At 46.0% G+C, this 26,099-nt stretch overlaps 2 protein-coding genes across 6 annotated transcripts; one reads left to right on the plus strand and one right to left on the minus strand.

The window, feature by feature from the left end:
- The first annotated feature begins 3,150 nt into the window (after positions 1-3,150).
- nlk2 (nemo-like kinase, type 2) lies at positions 3,151-23,672 on the plus strand. Of its 2 annotated transcripts, none has more exons than XM_029170186.3 (11): positions 3,151-4,792; positions 7,758-7,887; positions 7,956-8,011; positions 9,547-9,653; positions 9,819-9,904; positions 10,227-10,436; positions 10,537-10,638; positions 10,977-11,063; positions 11,210-11,408; positions 11,677-11,770; positions 23,536-23,672. In XM_029170186.3, the coding sequence occupies exons 1-11, from the start codon at positions 4,314-4,316 to the stop codon at positions 23,588-23,590; spliced, it is 1,605 nt and encodes a 534-aa protein (XP_029026019.1). In that variant the 5' UTR covers positions 3,151-4,313; the 3' UTR covers positions 23,591-23,672. The 2 variants fall into 2 exon arrangements, with proteins under 2 accessions (XP_029026019.1, XP_029026018.1); XM_029170185.3 differs by lacking the exon at positions 23,536-23,672 and adding an exon at positions 16,983-20,530 and having other exon boundaries at positions 3,152-4,792.
- Positions 19,710-26,092, minus strand: LOC114867507 (Na(+)/H(+) exchange regulatory cofactor NHE-RF4-like). 4 transcript variants are annotated; one of them, XM_029170189.3, is made up of 11 exons: positions 25,980-26,092; positions 24,621-24,648; positions 23,950-24,011; positions 23,656-23,864; positions 22,818-22,889; positions 22,627-22,759; positions 22,360-22,496; positions 22,084-22,291; positions 21,370-21,566; positions 21,203-21,291; positions 19,710-21,046 (listed from the first exon to the last, which is right to left on the minus strand). In XM_029170189.3, exons 2-10 carry the CDS (start codon positions 24,632-24,634, stop codon positions 21,211-21,213), a joined length of 1,113 nt encoding a protein of 370 aa, XP_029026022.1. In that variant the 5' UTR covers positions 24,635-24,648; positions 25,980-26,092; the 3' UTR covers positions 19,710-21,046; positions 21,203-21,210. The 4 variants fall into 4 exon arrangements, with proteins under 4 accessions (XP_029026022.1, XP_029026021.1, XP_029026023.1 ...); XM_029170188.3 differs by having other exon boundaries at positions 22,360-22,499; XM_029170190.3 differs by lacking the exon at positions 25,980-26,092 and adding an exon at positions 24,246-24,313 and having other exon boundaries at positions 22,360-22,499.
- Between the last annotated feature and the right edge of the window lie 7 nt (positions 26,093-26,099).

Genomic DNA, 26,099 nt, shown 5'->3' on the forward strand with positions numbered 1-26,099 from the left:
CACTTCATAAAGACACCAACCTGGCAACTCCTTGCCAGCTAACAACTCTTTCACGAGTTGACCAGCAAACTCTAACCACACCTCTCTTCACTCATCTATCCCTCTCTTTTCTTGTGTTTTCTTTCACCTGAGAAATACATTGGAAATGATATGGTTTAGGATGGTAGACAGACATGCTATTGCCTCTGCTCAGACATGCTATTGCCTCTGCTCAGACATGCTTTTGCCTCTGCTCAGACATGCCTCTAAAATGCTCAGACTTGCCTCCAACTCTAGCAAACAAGGACTGTTTGAAATAAATGGACTGTCAATGAACATTGATAATGCCCACAGGGGATGACAAGTGCATTGAGGACCTTAAGGAACTCGTCAGAGCACATGGACGCTTTCAATGTCTTGTTCCGAAGCGACAGCTGACACGCCATCATTCAGAACAAAAAGGGGGGATGTTGGGGGACCTCATCTGTATAATCTGGTATTAACAGAATCATTATTAAGGTCCCACATGCTTAAACAAAGGAGGTACTGCGGCCTGCATGCAAAGTCCTCATCCTGATAGTAGTGAGTGAGAACAAAGAGATTTCAAATCTCAGCGCCAAAACCAGGCGCCAGGCTGGGGACCCATACCTGGCTCCCCCGCTGACATCCAACTTCCGCTGACACAAGCGACAAACGGCGAAGAAACTTGGACGTCAGCCGGAGAAACTTGGACGTCAGCCATCCTGATTGGACCAAACAATAGGACGGGCCTGACCAAAAACACGGTTATAAAAGTTGCCGTGACCGAAGAATCGACCCTTGTTCTCTCCAACCCTTCTTCTCTTCGACCCTCTCCCTTCCCCACCTGGAGCTTCCCTCTGCACGCCTGAAGCCTCCACCACAGCCAGCAGCTGAACTATCGGGGACGTCGTCACAGAGAACGGGCCTGATCACCCATCTACTTCCAGCCATCCGGCAGGAAACCGCCAGCTTAACTGCGAGTGAGGCTTAACTGCCTCACTCGCCGCTGCATCAGCGGATAACGACCGGACCGCAACAGCGCAAGCACGCACGCAACGCCGGATTGTCTCACGAGGATTAAGCAGTAAGGCAGAGGCATTCTTAAGTCTGAGCAGAGTACAACTCTTAGGGTATCAGTAATTGTTTTATTGTTGTGTTGTTTCTTTTCCTGCACACGCGATCTGATCACTGTGTATTTCCGCGATCGCGTGATTGTAACGCTGTTACCGATCTACGTGAATCACTTATGTGCTTTATTGTGTTACTGTGCAGTGCTCTGTTTCTGCTGCGACCACGGCAAGCGCACGTTTCAACCACTGCACGCTTCCGCGATCACGTGACTATATCGCAGAATATAGCCCCACGTGTTTGTGTGACCGCAAGCCTTATTCACGCTAGTCCCACTTCACACTCCTTTACACGCTTCTTTCCCTGTGAGCGCCAGACACGCGCGCTCCATTCAAAGGACTCACCGGCACACGCGCAGCTGTGCCACCTCACCACGCCCCTAAAGGGGGGCGCTCTCCCTCCTCCTTTCTCTCTCTCTCTCACACGCACGCAACACACCTCTTATCTCAGGTAACGCACATACACATACAGTACATCCAGACGAACACACCATAAGATTAAGTTGTGATTTGCTGAATTATTCAAGATAGTGTTGACACTGAAGTTAATATTAATTGTTTAATAAAGCGTTCATAATTTAATTGATCGTTGTCTGTGATTATTTGTATCTGGTCTTACAGCATTGGTGAATTGAGTCGGCTATGGTACAGAGTTCACCCTTCAACTAACTTGAATACAATTGAGACTGTATTGGCTATTCCAAATTGGGTATTGGTCCCTGGAAACAGGGTGGTGCCCCGTAAATTAAGTAATTATTAATTCAATTAATAATTATAAAATCAATAATAGTTAAGTGTTTCTCTTATTAAACTATAGACATTTGTCATATAGTTATATATATTTAAGCTAATAACCAAATTTGTGAATCGAAATTATAGACATAATTGGTATCTCCACTCAGGAGCTATAAATCCAATTATTATAATTTGTGCTCCTCGCATATCCCCAACAATGGAAAAATGGGAATGATTACTGTAGATACTTCAAAATGATTGGTTTTGAACTAAGTAACAACACAGTTACTGAGACTATTCCACAATAGGTTTTATAACAGTTTTGTTTTTACTTTGAACATGTTTTTGAATTTGTTGATAACTCAGCCAGTTTTACAGAATTTACAGGTGTAATGAAAACTTTGTTTTTTGTCAGATGTTGTTTATGTATAGGGTGTAACTGCTTTTAGCTTTCCTTTTACAGTTTTATGCTTTAACTATGCCTTAACTATGAAGATTCTCCACCTCAAAGCAGGAGCTGACCTGACTTACTGTTTGGACCACAGATGACTGGAAAGTTGATTAAACGATGCTTCTGCTAAGGCGGAATTGCTGACTGTTGAAGGTTCAGTTGAAGATCAACTTCTAACTGGTTGCATGTCTTCTGATTGGGAAACAAATCAACATCAGACCACAGACAGACAGGTAAACCTGTTCTGTTTAAGAAGGAATCTTCTGTGAGTAGGGGAACCATATTTCCCTCTATGAATGTGGACGAGCACCAACGAACTTACTCAAAGTAACCGAAAGAGAGACTGACACTAAATGGACAATAATTGTGGACACTGGAATGTAGGAAATTTTACGTTTGTCATGACATGACTGAGTTGGAGAAATAGTGGAGTGTTAAGAATATGTTGTTGAATCAGAGTTCCATCTTCTGAAATTGGAAATATTTCAATGTAGATTTTGGAAATGTTGCACACATCTAATCAGAGCATGGGATGATTCGATGCCATTAGTCTAAATACCCTGGCGTAACTCAAGGTCCTTGTTTAGGTGCCATTTAACGAATTATTCTTTAATCAGAAACCCTACTGCAAGTGAAGTCACAGATCAAATCATAGAGAGAAGATCCATGTGCTGCCTACAGTAACAGTATCATTGTATGTTCACGTGTGCTCGGTCCCACGGTCGCGTTACTAACCCGCGCGGGCCATTGCCTGCCTTGACTTGATGTGACGTCACTGCGGTGCGGAAGGTGATTGGCTGTCTGTCCCGCATCATCTCACCGCCGAGTCGCTAAGGTTTTGTTCACCATGTTGGATCCACCGCTCATCTCAGCTGTCTTGTGAGCAATAGTTTGGTTTTGCCAGCTGCAGCGGACCTTCCTGGTGTGCTCAACGTCCAGAAGTTCGGTAGGCTACCGGATCCTTCGCTCGTCGACAGGAGACGAAAGCAAGCTCAGCTGTTTTGATGTGGACACACGGAGTCGTAGCGACTAGCTGCGGGCTGTCAGGTTCATTACTACTGTCTTCTCACTGGCTGCTGGCAGCGGGAGAACTGATCCCGTATTAAGGGTTTAACTTTGTCTCTGCACGCTCGTTATTCCCAGAGAGTTAGTCCCCGTGAGCCGGAGGAGGACAAGGGGAACGTACCAAACAAAGCCTGCTGTCGATGGGGAAAGTAAGTTGTGTGGCTGCCGCCTGTGAGGATCGCTTGTGTTTTGCGTCCCGAGTTGAAGCGGTGATGGGGGGGGCGGCTCGGTGAATCGGTGTAATAATATGTGAGTGGAGTGGCCGGTCGAGGCCTGGGCCTGCCTGCCTGCCTGCTGTACTGTGGCCTGGGCAGGGATACACCTCCACTGCACCGGATCAGCTGCGTTAATTACGGCCCGGAGATTAGCCTTGTTTACGGAGGCGCTGCGCGAGGAGAAGGATTCATTTGAAGGGAATAGATGAGATTTGGGTGACGTGGGACCGGAGCGGACTGTTTTTAAAAGATGAGCGTCCTGCTCACTCCACGTGACAGCCTTTAGATCGGGAAGTGTCAACAGGACGGAGGGATCCGCACCTTCACCATGAGGGACATCTGAGGCCACCGGCTCTTATTTACTGAGGGGGGAGCGGGATATTTTCTAAGTTGTCGTTGTTAGTGGCGGCAGCGCACAGGTTTCTGTAGCTACGCGCCCATGTTGTGCTCTCCGTTATTAGCCCCGGGCTACGGCAGCCTAATGATGTGCCAGCAAAAAAAATAATTTAGAGGAAGTGGGTCAGATCCTTACTGGCATTATGATAAAAAGACGCACAACCGTTGGCTCCAGTACCCGGTGATCAGAAGTAAGGTTCGCTGCTGCTGGGTCATTTAAAGCTCAGATTACTTTCCTCTATGTTGTCTCTTAAGTTTCACGAGTCGTAGCCATTAGCATCTCTGTTAGAACTGGTTTTGACTGAGGCGCTGCAGCCTCAGTGAATGGCCCTTTGCGGCACAGCGTCTACAGATGTCCCAAAAATGATGGCTGCTTACAACGGTGGCTCCTCGGCAGTGGCCGCCCATCACTCGCACCATCACCACCAGCTCCAGCACCTTCCGCCTCCCCATATGCACCATCACCACCACGCCAGCCAGCACCACCTCCAGCACCCGGGCTCCGCTGCCGCCGTGCACACGGTCCAGCAGCACACGTCCACGGCCGCCGCTGCAGCGGTGATGCTCAACCCCGGCCAGCAGCAGCCATACTTCCCTTCGCCTGCCCCCGGACAAGCTCCCGGGCCGGCTGCGGCTGCTGCGCCAGCCCAGGTCCAGGCCGCGGCGGTCAAAGCTCACCAGCACCACCACCACCATCAGCAGCAGCAGCAGCAGCAGCACCACCACCACCACCACCACCTCCAGCAACAGCCGGACGTAGAGCCTGACAGGCCCATCGGCTATGGAGCGTTCGGTGTGGTCTGGTAAGTCACTCCCCCACACTCTTCTGACATACAATATGGTGTTACACGTCTAACACAGATGCTGATCTGAGCTCTTGGCAAGTTTTGCAACACTATGAATCCACCATAACATGTTGTTGTCTGCTGTTATAATGCGCAGAAGGTAAAACTATGGAGTTTCAAAGATGTGGAGAATAATGAAAAAATGTTGTCAAATTACAAAATTGGATATGTAGTATGATCCTACATATCTGATGGATCCATTCAGGTTCTGTTTGTTGAACCCATGCTTTAAAAATCAGAATATTGCATTGTCCAGTAACATCAGCGTAACCTGTTTTTAGCTGTTTATCTCAGTGATGTGACACATGCTTTGAGATTATTACCTGAGACCATGTATACTGTAAGACATGATATTAATAATAACTGTTGATATGGAATGTTAAAGCATTAGAAGAGCCTAAAAACAAACCAGCAGCACTACTGTGCATAATGTACTTATCATTAAATCAAATGTGTGGAGGTTCATCAAACATGTTTCAAAGGTCATTCTCTAAATTTCCAGTGAATGTGTGACTTCATCCAGCTTTGTGTTCATTCAGCTATTTGTGTCTAGTCCAGATGACAAACAATGCACCTAAGATCTCATGTTCTGGCTCCAAAACAAGCACAACGTCCTCCCACATCACAGCCTGCTCCGGAGTCATGTCCACTGCTGATACTGTGCGTCAAACCTGAGTTTGTATTAATCTCAGCCACAGTTAGAAATCTAGGTAAAGCTAAAAACAGATCATTCATGGACCCGGAACAAACAGATGCTCCAACTCAACAATAAGGCAGAGGCTGATGTGCAAGCAGCTCTCACGCAGTGCTGTTGCTTCCTCTGTTGGCCACACTGAAGCTGATTTCTGGAAAGGTCCACAGTCAATAGAGACTCAACATAGCTAAAACTGAAAAATTCTCAAAGTCAAATTGGGCTTGATGACAGTGGTGGAAAAGACTTGAGTATTCAGCCGACACACACAAAAAAAGGCAACACATGTTCATGTCAAACACATGAAGCCAGAATGAATCATATGCGTGCTGACTGAGTGCCTGCTTTATTTGTGGAGCAGGTACATGTTTTGCATCATCTGCAGTTCTCATGCGTGATTAGCAAAACGGGAAGCTTTGTCAAGTAATAACAGTTTAGCAATATGCACGTGATGTGAAATTTATTCTTTCCACTTGAATTGACTGCCTGGTGCCAGGTGCTGCCTCTGAGAACATTCCAGTACGAAGAAATGGGTGACGTGTGTCATTCTTCAGACATTAGAGTCGCAGTGAAATCACACACTATTCATCCTTTAAGCCGGTGTGCAACTTTTCATGCCAGGCTCCTAATGCCTCTGTGTCCATTAAAACCTAGTGGGTCTCATCCCTCTGTCACAGGGACCAGATAATATGTAAAACATAATAAAAATAATAATAATAATATAACTTTATTGATCCCACATTGGGGAACTTAATCTCTGCATTTTAGCCCACCCTCTGGGAGGAGCAGTGGGAATTAGATTTCAAAAATTAGATGATTTGCAAATCTCATCATCGCATATTTTATTGGCAGTAAAAACACACTATCCACACTATCATGAGACATTTGACTAAAACATTAAAATTTAAAACCTTTAAATTCAGCAGCAAATGTCAGAATTTGGAGTGGGGATGATGTTTTCATTGTGGCGTCATCCCGTCTTCTAGTCTGTGAACATCTGGGCTTGTTTTCCTTGTCTCCTGTGAAGACTCGGGTTCATTTGTGGCTCTTTCCTTCTGTGATGAGGCTTTTACTCCTGGTCGTGTTGCTGAGCCACCCAGTGTCTATATAGAGTCATGCAAATTCGAGCGACCCCCAGCGTCGCTCTGTCACAGACGTTCTTCCTGTATCTCTGAATTTTTTAGATTTTTTTTTCATTATATAAACTGTAGATCTACAAAGTTTTCAAAATTTTACACTCAGAACATTTTTCTGAAATCCCAGTTTTATTGCAGTTGTTCACAGATGTTCTTTAGGTTTGAAATTTCTTTAAAATCCTTTTATGACCCGTCGTGTTGTGGGTGTTTTAGATTTGCAGCCTTTTGTTGCCTCTGTTCCACCTTTTGAGATGTTACTGTCATTAAATTCACAGTCATCTGATCTGTAAAATGTGTCACGAGAGTTGCAAATCGTGGCATTCATGTCTTAATGACGTCACTCACCTGGTCCCAATTCTTTGGATTTGGAGCTTTCCCCACTGTATTGTTCTGGCCGCTGCCCATCTGCCCTGTGATCTCCATAACAACCTGAGGTGACGGCTACAGCTGCCTCCTTTCTGTTTTCTCTAACTCTGGTCTCTTTGGTCTCTGTTCCCATTCTGTGGTGACCACTACATCTCCTCATTACCAGAGCAGTATGTTGGCTGCTTTGGTAATGAGGGAAAAATCAAACAAATCGTCCTCCTCCATGATGTTGGCCCAGTTCACGGATGGTGGTAAAGATGAACACATTTGTTCCTCTTCCTCCGTTGCATGACAAGAAGATTCTGTGGAGCCACTTGTGCTGTAATGGACAAGTTCTGAGCTGAGGCATGTTCTGGACTTTGGGAGCTTAGTTTAGAAGAGAAGCTGGACTCTCAGCGCACTGCCATCTGCCTGCACTGATCCTATTAGAAGCAGGTTGGCTTAAGGTTACGTACAAACCTTTTGTGTTGAGTACCTGCTGTGTTCCTTGCGTCTTAGACAGTCTTTTTCTTAGCTAACACAAACTAAGAGGAGGACTAAATTTTATTTTACATTGTCTTTGTCACAGGATCGTTTGTGGTGACTTTTAGTCTTGTGTGAAGTTTGACCAATGTCTCTGAGGTGATGGAAGAACCTGTATCCCAGAATAGTCAACCAAATCATTACACGATAACAATTTGATCAAAGCATGGAAACTTGGTTTCATTCAGCTCTTGTCTCCTTTCTTCAGGTCAGTGACTGACCCCAGAGACGGAAAGCGAGTTGCCCTCAAAAAGATGCCTAACGTCTTCCAAAACCTTGTGTCTTGTAAGAGGGTGTTTCGGGAGTTGAAGATGCTGTGTTTCTTTAAACATGAGAATGTAAGTACAGCAGAAGTTTGGAGAGTGGAGGTCTTGTGTGATTTGTTAAACATGTCCGTCCTTCTCAGGTGCTGTCTGCTCTGGACATACTTCAACCTCCACACATCGACTACTTTGAGGAGATGTATCCTTTGTCATTTACTTATCTAGTGTTGGACCAAATGGCTGGAAGCTGATGGGATACACTGGCGCACACACACACACACACACACACACACACACACACACACACACACACACACACACACACACACTCATCCATTAATGCTGGTTTGATTGTGATTGTGTCACTGTAGAGTAATTTGATGCCCATACCACTGAAAACATACAAGGAGCTAACCGGTGTTGTCCTGGTTACATTAATAGCAGCTTTGGTCAAACAGCTTCTAAGGCTGGACGGACTAACTTCCATTCCGTCCACTGGATGTAGAAATGCTAGGACTCTATGTGTCTGAACCTGTACAGTCTTGAGCCTTGTTTCCTCATTTGAGACGTGGAAAATAATGTTCCAAAACTCCAACGGGATGATGGCTTACTTTGCAGATGGTAAGTTTAATGGCAGCCAAAGCAGAGTACAAAAAACAACCAAGTGCACTATTTACCAGGTGACTGACACAAAAACCCCAGTGGCACAAAAACAGAAAGAAATAACAGGAATACAAACCATACAAAAACGTCTCTGTTGGTGACTCTCCTGCCAGGACTGACAGGCTGACCGGAACCATTGTTGGTATGTCTCAGGCATGGCCGCTACCGGTGGCTAACAGCTGATTGGGACGTGGGTGTGTGTGCGTATGTGCTTCGACGGGCCCGCTTGGTCAGCGGCTGAGACAAACTTGCAGTTTGTCACAATGGAGAAGACTAAACTACAGAGTGGGGAGTTATAGAATTATACACATGTTTTAGTTAGACCTTAAGACATTGATGTGAAAGCAACAGCAACAGAATTTCTGGTTTAGAGCCTGTGTGGTTTGGACTAGATTTGTTTGTAGAAGGTGTCAGATTCAGGAGGATTTAACCATTTACCTCAAAATCTGTGTTTTATTTGTTGAGTCACAAATAATGGCTTCATAATGAGCCTGACTGTCAAACACCACAGCAGAGACAGTGATGCTATTATGTGTTTCTCTTCATATTACTTTACAGGACTTTGAGCTTAATGCTGATGCTGATCTCCACTTAGCTTTATTGGGGTTCTTATTCTTCATACGGAGAATGTTCCACTGTGGAACCTGGAGTCCTGCAGGGAATCTAGTTCATTGCCTTGGTGTTGGTGGAGGGACCAAGAATACACACGGAACAGTTCTATAAGTGACAAAAGGGTTAAACACACAAAGTCTTTAGTTCTGTGTGACTGTTTTATATTTCTTGCTGTGTGTATGAGGTCAACGGGTATTGTAAGCTGTACGTAACCCTCTCTCTCAGGTATGTGCTGGTACATCATTCGTGTTCCGGTGATCTGTCTGCTCTCTGCTCTCTGCCCCCATGAGAACACACTAGTCACCATTCCAGGGTTTGTGGTACTGCCAGGGGCACATGCTGCATAGACCTGGACCCACCTAACTAACGGGTCCTCAGTGCCTTCTGCTGATGCTGAGGCTTCACCTTAGAAATGCTCCTCTGCTGTTTGATGTGTGACCTTAACCTGCCAATGCGCAGCTATGTCGTGACTGAACTGATGCAAAGCGACCTCCATAAGATCATCGTGTCACCGCAGCCTCTGAGCTCAGACCATGCAAAAGTCTTTCTTTATCAGATTCTACGAGGTATGTTTGGTTATCTTTATCATCACTCATGTCACCTAGACTGAACAGGCTGCCCTGTTGTCTGTCCATAATCTATACAGTGTTGACAGAATATTGATAAAAAAAATTTGATGTTATTGTCTCTATTTGCTTTTATTCTCCCTCCTCCACTACCATCACCACAAGGACTGAAGTACCTTCATTCAGCTGGCATTCTACATCGAGACATCAAACCTGGCAACCTCTTGGTTAATAGCAACTGTGTGCTTAAGGTAAGTGGAAGAGTGTTGGCTCAGAGGAATCTGTAGGTTGCAGATCTTTTAATTTTATGATTTTATGATGAAAAAACGGGGCCAAATAAATGTATTATAGTGTCTTATTTGTTAATCACAAACCTTTTTAAGAAGCTAATTTTTGCAGTTTTTCCTCATCTTCCATTTCCGCTGTGCGCTTCTAGTAATAGCAAAGCTTCCTAAAGAGAACCACAACCACATTAACAGACTTTATCACAATCACATGCTGGCATTTCCTCAGCCATCCTCAGCTCCTGTGTGGTTGTTGTGCTAAGATCTCTGACATGTGTATATCTCACAGATCTGTGACTTTGGTCTGGCCCGTGTGGAAGAGTCCGATGAGTCACGGCACATGACTCAGGAAGTGGTGACACAGTACTACCGAGCCCCAGAGATCTTGATGGGGAGCCGCCACTACTCAAATTCCATCGATATCTGGTCTGTGGGCTGCATCTTTGCTGAGCTACTGGGGAGACGCATCCTCTTCCAAGCCCAGAGTCCCATCCAGCAGGTGACTCCCTAGTTCCTTTATCCTCAGGAACGTCTGTGACCATGATGCTGTTTAGTGTAGGAAAACAACCTCTGTTTGTTCTGCGTGTGACGTCCTGCAGCTGGATTTAATCACTGACCTGTTGGGGACTCCTTCCATGGAGGCCATGAGGACGGCATGTGAAGGGGCCCGTGCACACATCCTCAGAGGACCTCACAAACAGGTAGCACACGTGGTCATGTGCTTCACGCTTTGGCCCGTTCTGGTGTAAGATGGTGGAAGGCTGGAGGATATTTGGCTTTTATATCCTTATGAGGCCTTTCACTCGCCTCCTACCTCTGTCATATTAATCCTCCACGTAGCGCTCCTCCAGCCTGCCTGGTAGCGGGGGCCCTAGCCCACGTCTATACAGTCAGCTGATGTTTTTCATGTATTTGATGAACTGTGTGGCTTGACCTACTGTATTTTGTTCCTTTTCAGCCTTTAGCTGTGACTCTGCGTGTCACGTATAATGTACATTATACGTCATTATTATTATTATTTGCTGTTTTGTGCTTTCAGCCATCACTTCCTGTTCTCTACACACTGTCTAGCCAAGCGACCCATGAAGCTGTCCACCTCCTTTGCAGGATGCTGGTGTTTGATCCTGTGAGTCGTTCTCATACAAACATACAGTAACTTTGCATTTGATGTTTTGTTGATGGATCAGTCACCCAAAGTACATCATGACATGTATAATTACTTTAAGAAGAGATGAACGTGACCCATATAACCTGGGTGTCTGTCATCTCCAGTCAAAGAGGATTTCAGCAAAGGATGCCCTGGCTCACCCTTACCTGGACGAGGGGCGGCTACGCTACCACACTTGCATGTGCAAATGCTGCTACACCACATCCACAGGCCGTGTTTACACCAGTGACTTCGAGCCAATCACTAATCCCAAGTTTGACGATGGCTTTGAGAAGAACATGAGCTCAGTGAGGCAGGTCAAAGGTGGGTTCATTTGCTGTTCTCCTCTTGATATTTTCTCGTCCGATATAAATGGGACTGCATTCTGGAAACGATGGCTGGTTCAATCCTACCATCACAGAGCTAGTTTGGTGGCTCAGGACCAGGATGGATGGAATTGCTGCAGCACTAATTAGTCAAACACTTTGACCATCTGAAACGTTTTAAAAAGATTGTTTTACTTGAATTCAAGTCAACAATCTGAGGACAGAGTAGTGATGGTTATCCAATGTTATGTGTGTTTTCTTTCCAGAGATAATCCATCAGTTTATTTTGGAGCAGCAGAAGGGGAGTAGAGTGCCGCTCTGCATTAACCCTCAGTCGGCAGCTTTCAAAAGCTTTATCAGGTAGGAGCATGCGTTCCTATGTGTGCTTGCTTTCAGTGTTTGTGTGGAAATAAGCAAGTAAAGGTCACTTTTTATTAATGTCTGTGATTAGTTATTAAATGTTCACTGTTCTACAAGCTGTGGAGTTTTTACCTTGGAGCAAGGTGTTGTTTCTTCACTGTCACATACTGTCCGATTGATGTGATCTGTCACATGTCACCAATGGGTATATTTAAAATAATGCAGGACTGGTTCATCTGCTAGACTGAAAGGTGTACAGTGCCTAGCAAAAGTATTTACCTCCTTGACTTTATATTAGTCAAGGATATCAAGGATATATATATACAGTGTGTGTGTGTATGTATATATATATGTATATATATATATATATATATATATATCCATCCCGTTAGGGTGAATAAGCAATAAGCATCCAGTGTGGGTCCTTGGGCAAGACCCTTCAAGCTACCGCCTACCTCATATCATGAGAGACAATGAACCACATGAGATACCGGCTCAGACGTCGCCCGGTCTAACAAGGTCTGCGTCAGGTGTTGGGGAACCAGAGCACCTTGGCGAGAAGTGGGCTACTGGAACAAGAAAGAAATGTCTAAGATGCGAGAACAAGGCTCTGTTGGAATGCTACTACTCAAGTAACCCTAGTCAGAGGGGTTACATGCAAAGAATGTGCGGTGAATGGGAACGGAGAAATCCACATTCAAGACTGACGGCAAAGCAACTAGTAGCTCAGTGTTCCAACATCCACAAACGGCAACCGCTATCACAACTTGAGATTGACGAGATACAACACAAATGCTACGGCAAGGGGGAGCCAGGACGCCAGGTCAGAGGGGAGGTTTCACCATCTCCCCAACCGGAAATTGGGTACGAAGCCCCAATGAGCACAGATACGCTGAGCGAGGCAGCGACTGACCTGAAAGATAAGATCATGGCGAGATTGAACAGGCAACCCCGAAGCCAACTACAACGGCTAAGTGAAGTACCATCAGAAAGTCTCATGGAAGATGTGAATGCAGCATTGAGAGCGATCCCTACCACAACAATCACAGAAACCAATGAGCTGATATACGCTTCAGCATCAGTGATCCTAGAGTTGCTTGGCTATAAGAGCAACCATGGGAGCCATAAGAAACAATACCCACCATGGAAACGAAGGTTGGAGGCAAAAATCAAGGCAGCTCGGAGGGAAGTGAGCCAAATGACAGAGGCCCAGAGAGGTGCAATGAAAAGACCGATGCCTAAGAGGTACAGCCAGATGACCATACCTGAAGCACTCGAAACTGCCAAGCAAAGGCTACAAGCCTTGGCCAGCCGCCTAAAGAGATACACCCGAGACAACGAAGCCAGACGAATCAACCGGCTGTTCGCAACACAACATGCGAAAGTGTACTCTCAATGGCAGGGTAATAACAACAGAGCAGACCCACCAAGGCTGGAAACTGAACAGTACTGGAAAGGTATATGGGAGAGGGAGGCATCACACAACAGCGATGCACAGTGGCTGGTGGATCTGAGGGAAGACCACAGCAACCTCCCTGAACAGAACCCAGTGACTATCACAGTGGCAGACATCCAACAAAGAGTCTCAGGTATGAAAAACTGGACAGCACCCGGCCCTGACATGATCCATGCCTACTGGCTAAAGAAGCTCACTGCAATCCATGAGCGCCTGGCAGCACAAATGAACCAGCTGCTAAGAGATGGGACCCTGAATGGCTAACCGAAGGGCGTATGATCCTCATAATGAAGGATCCCTCATAGGGTACAGTCCCATCCAACTACCGGCCAATAACCTGCTTCTCCACAATATGGAAGCTCATGTCAGGCATCATCGCAGCTAAGATAAGTGGGCACATGGGTCAATACATGAGCGAAGCACACAAGGCCATTGGTATGGATACCAGAGGAGCCAAACACCAACTCCTGGTAGACAGAACAGTCGCCCAAGACTGCAGAGTGCGACACACCAACCTGTGCACAGCCTGGATCGACTACAAGAAAGCCTATGACTCAATGCCACACACATGGATCACTGAATGCTTGGAGCTGTACAACATCAATAGAACTCTACGGTCCTTCATTGCAAACTCGATGAGGTTGTGGAGAACCACCCGTGAAGCCAATGGGAAGCCACTTGCCCAAGTATCCATCAAATGTGGCATATACCAAGGAGATGCACTGTCCCCACTGGTGTTCTGCATAGGTCTGAAGCCCCTCAGACAAATAATAAACAAGACTGGCTATGGATACTGACTCCGGAACGGGGCCACCATAAGTCACCTCCTCTACATGGATGACATCAAGCTGTATGCCAAGAGTGAGCGAGACATCGACTCGCTGATCCACACCACTAGGATCTACAGCTCAGACATCGGGATGTCATTCGGGCTCGAGAAATGTGGGAGGATGGTGACAAAGAGAGGCAAGGTAACCCACACAGAAGGGGTCTCGCTCCCAGAAGGAACAATAGCCGACATTGAGGACAATTACAAGTACCTTGGAATACCACAGGCGAACGGCAACCTTGAACAGGCAACAAGGAATGCGGCAACAGCCCAATACCTCCAACGAGTCAGGCAAGTCCTAAGAAGCCAGCTCAACAGCAAGAACAAATCCCGGGCAATAAACAGCTAAGCCCTGCTAGTGATCAGATACCCTGCGGGAATAATAAGGTGGCCAAAGGAAGAGGTACAGACCACAGATGTTAAGACACGAGCTCCTCACCATGCATGGAGGGTTCCACCCCAAATCCAGCACCCTGAGACTGTACGCTAGCCGCAAGGAAGGAGGCCGAGGACTAGTGAGCGTGAGAGCCACTATCCAGGATGAAACATCCAAGATCCATGAGTACATCAAGGATAAGGCCCCGACAGATGACGTGCTGAGTGAATGTCTCAGGCAGTGGAGAATAGAGGATGAGATGCTGGAAGAGGGACCATCATGGGAGGACAAGCCCTTACACGGGATGTACCACCGGAACATAACTGAAGTGGCTGATCTCAACAAATCCTACCAATGGCTTGAAAGGGCCGGGCTGAAGGACAGCACAGAGGCACTCATCCTAGCTGCACAGTCGCAGGCCCTGAGCACCAGAGCCATAGAGGCCCAGATCTACCACACCAGACAAGACCCAAGGTGTAGACTGTGCAAAGAGGCCCCTGAGACGATCCAGCACATAACTGCAGGGTGTAAGATGCTGGCAGGGAAAGCATACATGGAACGCCATAACCAAGTGGCTGGCATAGTATACAGGAACATCTGCGCGGAGTAAGGACTGGAAACCCCAAGATCAAAGTGGGAGTCACCTCCCAAGGTGGTAGAGAATGAGCGAGCCAAGATCCTGTGGGACTTCCAGATCTAGACTGACAGAATGGTAATGGCGAACCAACCAGACATTGTGGTGGTGGACAAAGAACAGAGGAAAGCCGTAGTGGTGGATGTGGCAATACCAAGCGATGGCAACATCAGGAAAAAGGAACATGAGAAACTAGAGAAATACCAAGGGCTCAGAGAAGAACTGGAGAAGGCTTGGAAGGTGAAGGCCACAGTGGTGCCTGTGGTGATTGGAGCACTGGGGGCAGTGACCCCCAAACTGGAGGAGTGGCTACAACAGATCCCTGGAAAAACATCCGACATCTTAGTCCAGAAAAGTGCAGTCCTAGGAACAGCAAGGATACTGCGCAGAACCCTCAAGCTCCCTGGCCTCTGGTAGAGGACCCGAGCTTGGAAAGTGGATGAGACCACCCGCGGAGGGTGAGAATAGAGTGGTATATATATACACACACACACAAAACAATTTTTTTTAGAAATAGTAAGTGCGTATGTTTTCACCCTTTTGTTATGAAGCCCATAAAAAGCTCATGGCACAGTAGCAAATCTGCCAAGAGACGGCCGCCTACCAAAACTCACCGGGAATGAGGTCCGATCACAATCTCGTCTAGAGCACCCAAACATTCAAATCGCGGTCACAAGCCCGGGAGGCGCATAGTTGCGATAGAGTGAGTAGAGGGCAGAAAAAATCATCTCGCCTAAAGCTGCTGCCTGAAGAAGCTGCAGAGTCAAGCACAAGCTGAAGTATCTGTATATAGGATGACAATAATCCGTGCGCTCCATAGTTTTATGGCAGAGTGGTCAGAAGAAAGCCATTACTTTCAGCAAAAAACAAAGTGACACCTTTTGAGTTTGCAAAAAGGCATATGGCAAAGATCCAATGGTAAAATGTGAAAAGCTAATAGACAAAGTATTAACTTTAGGGGGGTGAATAGTTATACACATTGACTTTTTCTGTTATGTCCTACTTGTTGTTTCCGTTACAATAAAAAAAAAAAAAAACTACTACTAAAAGTTATGGGCATGTTCTGTAAATTATATGATGCAAATCCTCAAACAATTTATATTAATTCCAGGTTAGGTGGGGCACAACCTCACAACCAAAACACGAAAAATGCCAAGGTGGTTGAATACCTTTGCAAGGCTCTGTATGTTATAGTAAATGCTACAGAAGATAGTGCTATTGTCTGGTGGATCATCAGCCCTCATAATAATAATTATAATAATAATAATAATCCTTCGTCATATGTCACACACAATGTCACATTGAAAATGGTCCTCTGTATTTAACTCATCCCCTGAGGGAGCAGTGGGGAGCTAGTTTGACGTATCTTTCTCAAGGACATCTCGGTGCCAGAAGTGGGGCTTGAACCGGGGGCCTTCTGTTTCACAACCAACTTAGCTGCCAGGCCAAGCCAAATGCTTCTGTGTAAAACCAAAGCTTGACAAGTGACTCGTTCTGAACAGTCCCTGTCCGGCTGATGTTGCTGACAGAGCTGAACCCCCTGCTGGGAGGACTCAGCAGGCCCGGTCTGTGTCCTGTGGACCCACAAGGACCAGGGGACATCATCTCTATCAGCTGCTACAAAACACACAATACTTCATATGTGTTGAAGATCTCAGTGGAGTTTAAAATAACAACTTGAACCCTCAGTCTGCAGTGGACGAGCTTGAAGAGACTGAACCATTAGAATCTTGCTGGGTTGCATATTCAATAGCTTTTTATTTCACTGCCAGCACCGTGTGGACACGCAAGGCAGTCTGATGCAACAGTGACATAAAGGTGGCTTCTTGTAGTCAGTCAGGTGATAGCTGCTTACACTGGTTAGCATCTATTCCACTGTGTGACTAGCTAACCGTACTCTGCCCTTGTGTTGAACAGCTCCACAGTGGCCCAGCCCTCTGAAATGCCTCCATCACCGCTGGTATGGGAATAGACCAGCTGACCCGCTGCTACACTGCGAGTAACGTCTGCAATTCACTGGACAGTAAGATTCCAGTGTGCGTGCGTGCGTGCGTGCGTGCGTGCGTGCGTGCGTGCGTGCGTGCGTGCGTGCGTGCGTGCGTAAGAATAATCCACTGGAGGGTTTGGTATGCAAATGAATGAGACAAACCAAATTGGAGTGTTTGAAACTAACCGTCTCATCAGCTCCAAGTAGCAGAAATGAAGGCACCTAATGAAGTGGACTTGTTCTGGTAAAGATATTATTACAAAGGAAGTTTATTTAATCGTTCGAACCATAAGCTGATGATTTGCCATATGTTAGTTCACCCTCCCTATATCTTCTTCAGACAATCGATTGTAGCTGTAAAGAGAAGCCTCCTGTACATTTGACCTATTTGAGCTCCAGCCACATCCTGCTGTGTATCAGGCCACTGGTGTTACCTGGTGTTACTGGTGTTAACAGTTCAATTGCCAAAGATCAGGAGCCTCATTTATAAATGATGCATAAACATTAGATTATGTGCAAACCTGCCATGACTGCGGTTTTAAGCAATTATCTACTTCATGCTCTGTCTTGTCTGTTTGGATTGACACAACACTGACAGACTTTTAAACAATCTGGAGGTACAAATAGCTCCACCATCACTGTGTGATGGTCTGTTCACAAAACAACAAGCATTTCCCACCACCTTAAGAACAGGTCCTCATTTGTGAATGTAACCTTTAAATATACAAAAGAGCGCATGACTCCGCTCTTTGGTGCATGTTTTAGTGGTGAAGGACTTGATACATGAGGCCCTAAAGTACCTGAAGCGTGAAGCTGCCAGGTCTCAGCTTTATGTCTGACCCTTTGCCCTGGCCAAGTTGGCGCCCTAGGCGAGATCATGATTTTGTGCCCTCTACTTATCACCACTCTACCCTACCAACCCCCCCACGGCCCCAATCGTGATTATGCCCCCCCCCCCCCAGCTCCCAGCAGTAGCTCCTCCGAAAGGCTTTAACAAACACATCGGATGGTTTCAACTATGAAGCAAAGGTTGCTATCTACCTGTGGGTTTCCCAATGTCACTGCCGTCACTGAGGGAAATTGACAATTATCTAGCTCGGCTCTTATTTTGTAGCGTTGGCCGTCCCTTCTGAGACAAGCATGTCACTTTTTCTCTTATTGTACATGGAATCAGCTGTTAATGACCCTTCGGACTCCTTTTTATGTTAATTTGAATCAATAACTGCTAACGGCAGAAGCAATATGCCTCTGGGTTGCCTCCTGTCTGGACTCATTAGGTCACAACGCATTGTGCTCCATGTCCATTGGGGAGTTAATGATGTGTGGCTGTTGGATCCATCCACATCCCCTACACGCATCTAGAGCGTTTGTTCAGGTTCGGTTATAAACTAAACTAACTCTGGAGGGCACACTGGTTTTGACTGCTGAGGCCTGCGTAAAGATTAAAGTCTGCGTCACTTCTAGGCTTCAGTTCCAGTTTGTATGGATGGTACTTTTGCTCAGCTCACAGGCATACCCATGTGGAGGAGTCCCTCCGTAGCAGGTTACTTGCTGTTTGGGCTCTGGCCAATGCTGGTGTGTACAGGCAGCCTGAGAGTGTTCTGGAGGAGCGGCTGGTTCTAGTCTTCCCTCACTTTCATATAGAAAACAGAAACTCAGCGAGAAAGTATTAAAGATGAAAAGCAGTTCAAGCAGCAATATGATTACTGAGAAGGTTCCCAATTTGTTCTCTTCGGATGCTTTCAGACACACGTAGCATATGAATGACGCAGTGACATGGCGTGGTCTCATCTCTAGCTCTGTCCACTCACATGCTCACTGTCCCCACTACTAAATATTTAATATATTTTTAGACTTCTTTTCTATTCCTTTTTTGTGTTCTAGCATGTCTATGATCATGTGTGTGTATATATGTTAAATAAAGGAGCAGATCTAAACACCAACCTAGTAAATGATACCACTGTATAGAAAATGTATTAGCCTGCACATTTCTAAGGCTGTGAAGTTAATTTTATTTTTTAACACTTGCATACAAATGTATATATTTTCCTGATTTTTACCCTGCGTCTAGAGGATCCTGAACGTTAAGTCACGTTACCTGTATGTGGTGTGTACAGCAGAGTTGTAGATATATCTAAGGAAAAGCCTTTTTTTCTTATTGTTGATAATGGTTTCATCACAGCAACACAGTGTGAATATGTACAGAATAACGGATTCACCGTGTTGGTCTCTACCTCTTGGCTTTGTTTACGTCCCACACCTTTCTGACTTCATGTGGGGATGAATTGAAAACACTTGAATCTCCATTCAAGCTTTTATACTGAAATGAAAATGAAGCTGTTCTGCTCCCGCCTAGCACTGCACCGAGTGCAACGCATCCACCTGACCTTTGTAACACAGCCCTGACTCTCGCCAAGGGTTTCCTGACTGTTAGTCAACTCTCACTGTCTGGTAGGATGGAGCTGATGAGGAGGGGGAGGTACTGCTCACACCGCAGGCTGTGTCTTTTTATTGATGGCCAGGGGAACAGATTTTGATTATCTTGCTGAATTGATGTCGTCCAATTAAGTTAGCTGACCTGTGATTCCAGGTTTCTCCAGTTGAGCTCTGCAGGGCGCTGCTGTTAAGAGCGCTTCCTGTACAGTGGCTCATAGGGGTCAGTCCAAGCAGGACTGAGAAAAAAAAAGTCTGTACATGTTTCACTTCCTCTGTGTGTTTAAATAACCATGACCTTCATACAGGCAACGCAGGTTCCATGAGTGACGACTCTTCAAACTAACAAACTAATGTCATCACCCAAATTGTGCAGCGATAAGTTGGCCTCATACCAAGACCTGAACAGTAACTAGTCAGTGAATATAAGACGCAGCTGTCAAGGTTGAAACTCCGCGATGGCGGTGCCAGTTTACTCCAACAGATCCTTTTAATCTGGTCTTCTGCCTTGTGTGCATTGATCTCTGTGAGCCAAAGAGTGGGACATGGTTTGCCTCTGGTCCAAGGTCATCTCCTGTGTGAGTTAGAGACTGAAGGGGATCTTCTCAGGAATCAACACAGCCGTGGTGCATGTGCTCACTGTCCCTCCACGTCGCCTCCATGGAATCCTTGTGTACATAAAGTGGTTTTGTATGTTTTCTTTTATGTTGGAACAAAGTACTTGAATCCAGTGACACTCATTTTGGAAAATTGCAGAATAATAACTGACAAATTTTGTGCGATAATTAACCACAAGTCAACCATTAACATACTATTTGGAATTATTTAATTTGCTGTTTGTATATTTGATGTTTTAATCAGATGCATTGTCATTTGAATAAAGGTTGCAGTATATACAGTACATAGATGTATCTATTAAACTCTGAGTTCAAGCACTGTAAGTCAAAGCTAACGACTAGCTTAAGTTGACATGTGTGGTCGACCTGAAAGTCTCCATCTGGAAAGTGATAGTGAAAACATTAAATGTGACATTTAAAGAACAACAGCCCTTGTTGTGGTTATTAGTCTCTTCACCTTCTGCCCCAGCATCCTAGGCTCTCACTGAGACAGGACTCAGTGTGCTTGAACAGTAAACAAAGCCAGATATTACACATACAGTAAGTCACAATGTCCTTCATGTATTTACTAATTAACTCATTCCTGTTAGTGATTCAAAAACTCTGGGAACATCTCCTCTATGTACTCATGGCCTCCAGTCACAGGGAAACATCACTTTTTTCCATGTGGGAGCTGTAAAAAAAGCCATTACAGCCGTGAGGCCCTGGTTCTGTGATGCCGACTACAGCAGCAAGTGTCTGCATTCACTGTGTACTTAAACTTTAGTTTTCTTAAAAACATATATTTTTATATATAATGCATTTGAAGTGAAGATACAAATCTACGGTCTTTTACTGGTCTTTTTGTCCTTTACTGGACTTAAGATTCTTTAATGCTGCGTCTTCTTCACACGCCGATGGCAGAACTGCTCTGCTCTGCTGCTCTGGACCCTTGGGCACATGACCTGGATTGGTGGACCCAAATGAAGCACATCATGAGATCTTGTATCAGGAACCAGCTGCAGTTCTTTTATGGATCATTTAAAATGTTTCATTCTTGCTCCACAGGAAAAGCTCTGTTGATCTGTGGTCTAGACCTGTGACAGCAGTAGGAGGGTTACCTTTGTGCTCAGAGGTGAAAGTGCTCTCCGCCCTGAGCAGAGGTAGTGAGAGGTGTCAGTTCATGGAACAGCAGAGGAGAAATGTCCAACTGAAGGAAAGGATAGAGCAGCTTCAGACCAGGCCTGAGGGGTCACCTGTGTCTGTTATTTGTAGCCGACTCACTGACCTTTCTAAAGAAGTCTCGCCCTGGGACTGATATGGATGTGAGGACGACCTCATCACCACTTTGTCTGATCCTTTGGACAATGTCCTCATGCTCGGCAGACTCAACAGCCTCCCCATTGACGGCGAGGAGCAGGTCTCCATCTTCCATCCCCGCCCCCGCAGCTGGACTTCCAGCATCGACCTCTCTCAGCACATGAACTAGCTCAGAGAAGAGAGACAGGTGAACTAATGAGGAAACACAGGCCACCTCCTGACTGTACTGTATGTAGGTTTAGAGCTAGAATGTCCTCCTAAACAGTTTGAGGCCTGATATTAGCAGTGATTGAGCCTCGCCAACCTGCCTCGTCTGTCTCACAGTGAAAAACAGATAGTGGGAAATGCGTTTGCTAAGGATGTTGCTGTATCAGTTTATTATCTAGTCCAAACAGCGGATGGTCACATGCAGGTGTGATTTCACTGTGAGCACACAAGGTGACACTTCTTTCTTAAAGCTAAGGCAGCGAGACAAGCATTTGTTCAAGAGTTTATGAGCTTTATAGGGAAAATTAAAGGAACCCAACACAGTTAGTGTTGACGGATGTACTGCTCACTTTAGTTAACCATGACTGTAAATTATTGACAGGAAGATGTTAATGATGTGATGACAGCTAATGTGAGTGTGTTGGATCGACTCGACTACTACTACCATGACTACTACTACTACTTGGTGTGTCACCTATGCGCCGGCTGCCCGCCAGCCTCTCCTGCCGCAGCAGAAAGCCGTAGCCGTTATCTCCTCTAACCAGGTGCATGGAGGTGGCGCTGTGGGGGAGGCCGCAGCCTTGTGCCATTACAGGCAGGATGGGGACCTTCCTCCTCGCATAGCAAGCCTCACTGTTGGCATCGACAACCAGCACAGTCAGCGCGTCACCACTCCTCTTCACCTGAGCAGCAGACACACTGTCACAAACAACCACTCACGGGTTATTACAGGACCGGTCTGGACTCGTACGGTTCTGTGGAGAGCTGAGTTTGTGATGGCCGACACCAGGAGTCCGTTGATCCAGATCAGTCTGTCCCCGTGGTGGACACCGGCCCTCTCTGCTGGACCGTGAGGGACTGTGCTCACTGCGTATCGGCCTTTTGGACCTGCTAACATGTTTATCCTGAGTAACAATGTGACATTTGAATACATAAACAAACAGCCACTATGTGAAGAAAACTTAGTTCGAGAAGGAGTTAAAAGCCTCAGACCCAGAAGGAGCGTGTCAGCAGCTACCTTCCACTGACGCCACACTCATCCCCAGGCCGAGCTCTGGGTCTCTGCGGATGTGACACAGCCTGGGCCTGGAGCAGCCGTCCCCTTTAGAAGCCTTGGCCAGCATCTGTAGGTCCAGGCCTATAGACAGCGCCTGAGGAGGAGGAGCTGTTAGACTGAAACCAGAGACGGGGGGTCAGACTACGCCATACCTGTTGGAGCTCTGCTCTTCCCAGCACAAGGAGGAACAGGTGGAAGCCACTAGACTGGATCTTCTTCACCACCTGGTGGAAAAATGAGAGCTTCACCAAGAACTATGAATATAGAAAACAGAGGATGAAGTCCTGAGCTTAAAGGAAAACTTCATTTATTTTTAACGGAGGTTGACCCAAACGATGGTGGGTAGTATTTAAGAATGGGAGGGACACTCAGATTCCTCCATATTTTCTATGAAGAGAAAGTATAATTTATTCCGCTGCAAAATTCCCCTGAGACATCTCAGGGGATTGATTGCCATGTGCTCACAAACTACAACTAGTGTTTCTTAGTTGTACATGCCCCAGGAACATTTGGGCTGAGAGGGGGCGGCGCTAAATGACAGGTAGGTCCAATCACTGCAGCTCAGGTGATTTGTCAGAGTGCAATTGTGGGTGTTGTAGGATATAACCATTTTAAGCCATAACACAAATTACTTTTGTTTTCCCTGTTTTCTCTGGACACAGACCATCAATTTTAAATGTTGTTGCACATTGTTTTGGTGATAAAATGTAAAATATTTATAACACAACTTGCTTTTCAGCTGTGAAGTATTGCTTCAAAAGTAGAATGGATGAACACCATACACTTGTGTCTTAGTTTGGCTACAGTACAGTAGATCATTAAAGTCTTTCCAAACTGTGAATAAGGCTAGAACTTGTGGTTTGTCTGCAGCTTGCTGCCACAGGGCTCGCCTCTAAACATCAACTTTAGTTTGAGGAGGGACTGACTGATGGCCACATCTACATGACCGCCTGTAGTGTGGGGGGAAATGCAACCACCCTGGACACAAACCCTGCTGAAGTCCCAATGGCCCACATCCTCCTCGTTGACCTCCAGCACCCGGTCCCCTTCTCTAAGGCCGCCAGCCTCTGCAGGGCTCCACAGCTCCACGGTGCTGATCTCAAAGTTCCCACCACTCTGCTGAGTGAGCATGAAGCCAAAGCTCTGTCCCTCCAGACGCTTCAGGTGGCAAAGCCTGGGCAGCAGGCTCACATCCAGCTCTACACACATCGAGTTGGGGGTTTGGTCATGACTGGAGGCTGAGGAGGCCACTGGCCATACATATAGACTGTGTGTGCACGTCACCATTATCATCGCTGATGATCATGGCTGGATTGTCAATGCCTTCCTTTGGATTGAACGTAAAACTGCAGTAAGAAGAAATTAGCAGAAGTGGTCAGTATGGCAGTGGAACCTTCACCTTCCTGACTGTAAAGGTCATAGGTCTCTCTGTTGATTATTCTAAAGGCTCCAGGTGAACCTGTGTATGCCTCACTTCATAGAGCCGCAGCCTGGAGAGGTTCATTCCAGTACATACACACAAATAGAGTCCTACACAGTGGAACACCCTTTGAGCTCTGACCCTGGATTCACACACTGACCTTCACTACACTGATTAGGCATGACATGATCACCACCTGCCCAATGTTCCAGTCCCAGGACTCCACTCCTGCACAAAGTTAAAGAGGGAGGAGTTTCCATGACAGCATGTCTACATCTGTGACCAGGCTGGGGGTATTGCAGGTGGTATGTATTGGTTCTGGAGTTGTTTTGACCCAGTGGTCATCACCATGAGGTTCTTATCAGATCTGTACACTGTCCATTTTTTTGGCTTCTAACATCACCCTTAAAGACAAATGGTCACCTGTACACCCCCCCCCCCCCCTGCAATTAGGAGGATGAGCTATACAGAATGAGTCATTAGAGTCTTTGAACCCTCTTTATGTTATCAATGGTAGGGCTCATACTGAACCTACCGTGGAGACTCCATGGCATCCTGGAAGCCTGCGGGGGAGGGGATATGATCAGTCAGACAGTGATGTTACGTGACAATAGGTGGCACTGTTTCTTTTGTGTGCGTGTGCATTGCTGTGCTCTATTCTCTGTGTGCATTTCCGGGGCGAAGCCGAGGGAGCTTGAGACGTGTGTCAGTCAAGAGTATAGTGAGGAAAGTGACTGAAAGGATAGCTGGGGCCCCTTTACACTGCACCAAGTAGCGATATCCAGTGTTAAGCACACTAGTCGTAGCGGTGGTGACCCCTTCTTTGTTTTGGCTTTCGCCTGTTTGTAGTGTTAGGTAGAACTTTACTCTATATTTTGTTGGCACTGCCTAGGAGATTTAGGGGTGACAGGCTGTTTTGTTTTACTAAGCTCTCTGATTTGGGACCACTGGGCGGTTGTCCTTCCCGTGTATTTGTGTGTGAAAAAGAAGGAGCGAATAAAACAGTGTTCCTCCTTACTTCTTTAGTCATGTATGGCTTTATCTATCCTTTATTATTTCTATTGTTCGGAGATAACATTTACCAAAATGTAACAGTGAGCTAGTATAAACGTAACTGTCTGCAGCCAGGACCAGATGCTGCTACAGCCTCTGGACGAGAAGATAGAGTTTAGGCCAACACGCCTACTGAACGGATCATCCTCTTCAGCCTAACTGAGCAGACTCAAGCCTGAGTTCTAAATGTTCGTGGCTGCAGGTGATGTGCATCTTATAGATCCATACATGTGTTGAGAAGAATTTGTTTGTTTGTTTCAAGATTTCCAGGGTTCCTCTGTTTATACACTATACAGTCATACTCTAGATTTTCTGATTATGTATCATCTGTTTATGGCTTAACTCAAGTAACTGTTTAACCAGACTGCGGATCGGCTGAAGGACGAAGCCTAACGTCTGGACTTCAACTGCTGTAGTCTGTGTTAGCAAGCTGTCACTGTTCACACAGTCAGTGTGTGATAGAATGTGTTAACCGCCCATCATTCAGAGATTCCAAAGGCAATAAGATGCATAGACTGTCATTTCAACATGAAAGGCCTGTCAACGCTACACGGATGGAGTGGAGAAATGTTTCACAGGCTCTGGTTCATTTTGGACTAAACTAGTGGTTTGTGACGCAAAAATCAAGAGTTAAAATAGTTTAATCATAGAAATTTTAAATCAGTTGTCTGTTTTAGCTGTTAGAATCACCTAGCTCTCTGAGGATGATGCATGTCACTAACAAATGACAGTATGTGCTCAGTCTAACCATCAGAAGCAAACAGCCAGGAGGATCACTAATCTTTCAACATTCTGCCGAGCTCTGAGATGAGAACAATGCAACAGAATAAGAAGCACTTACTGAATCACGGCAGTCAAGCTGGAGTTGGAGGAGCCAGGACATGGAGGAGCTCACAGAGTCCTGAGTCAAGGTTCACTTCACACACAATAAAAGGCTAAGATGGTGACTCCTTGCCACAGG

The sequence above is a fragment of the Betta splendens genome, chromosome 13, assembly GCF_900634795.4.
Source record: "Betta splendens chromosome 13, fBetSpl5.4, whole genome shotgun sequence".
Lineage (NCBI taxonomy): Eukaryota > Metazoa > Chordata > Actinopteri > Anabantiformes > Osphronemidae > Betta > Betta splendens.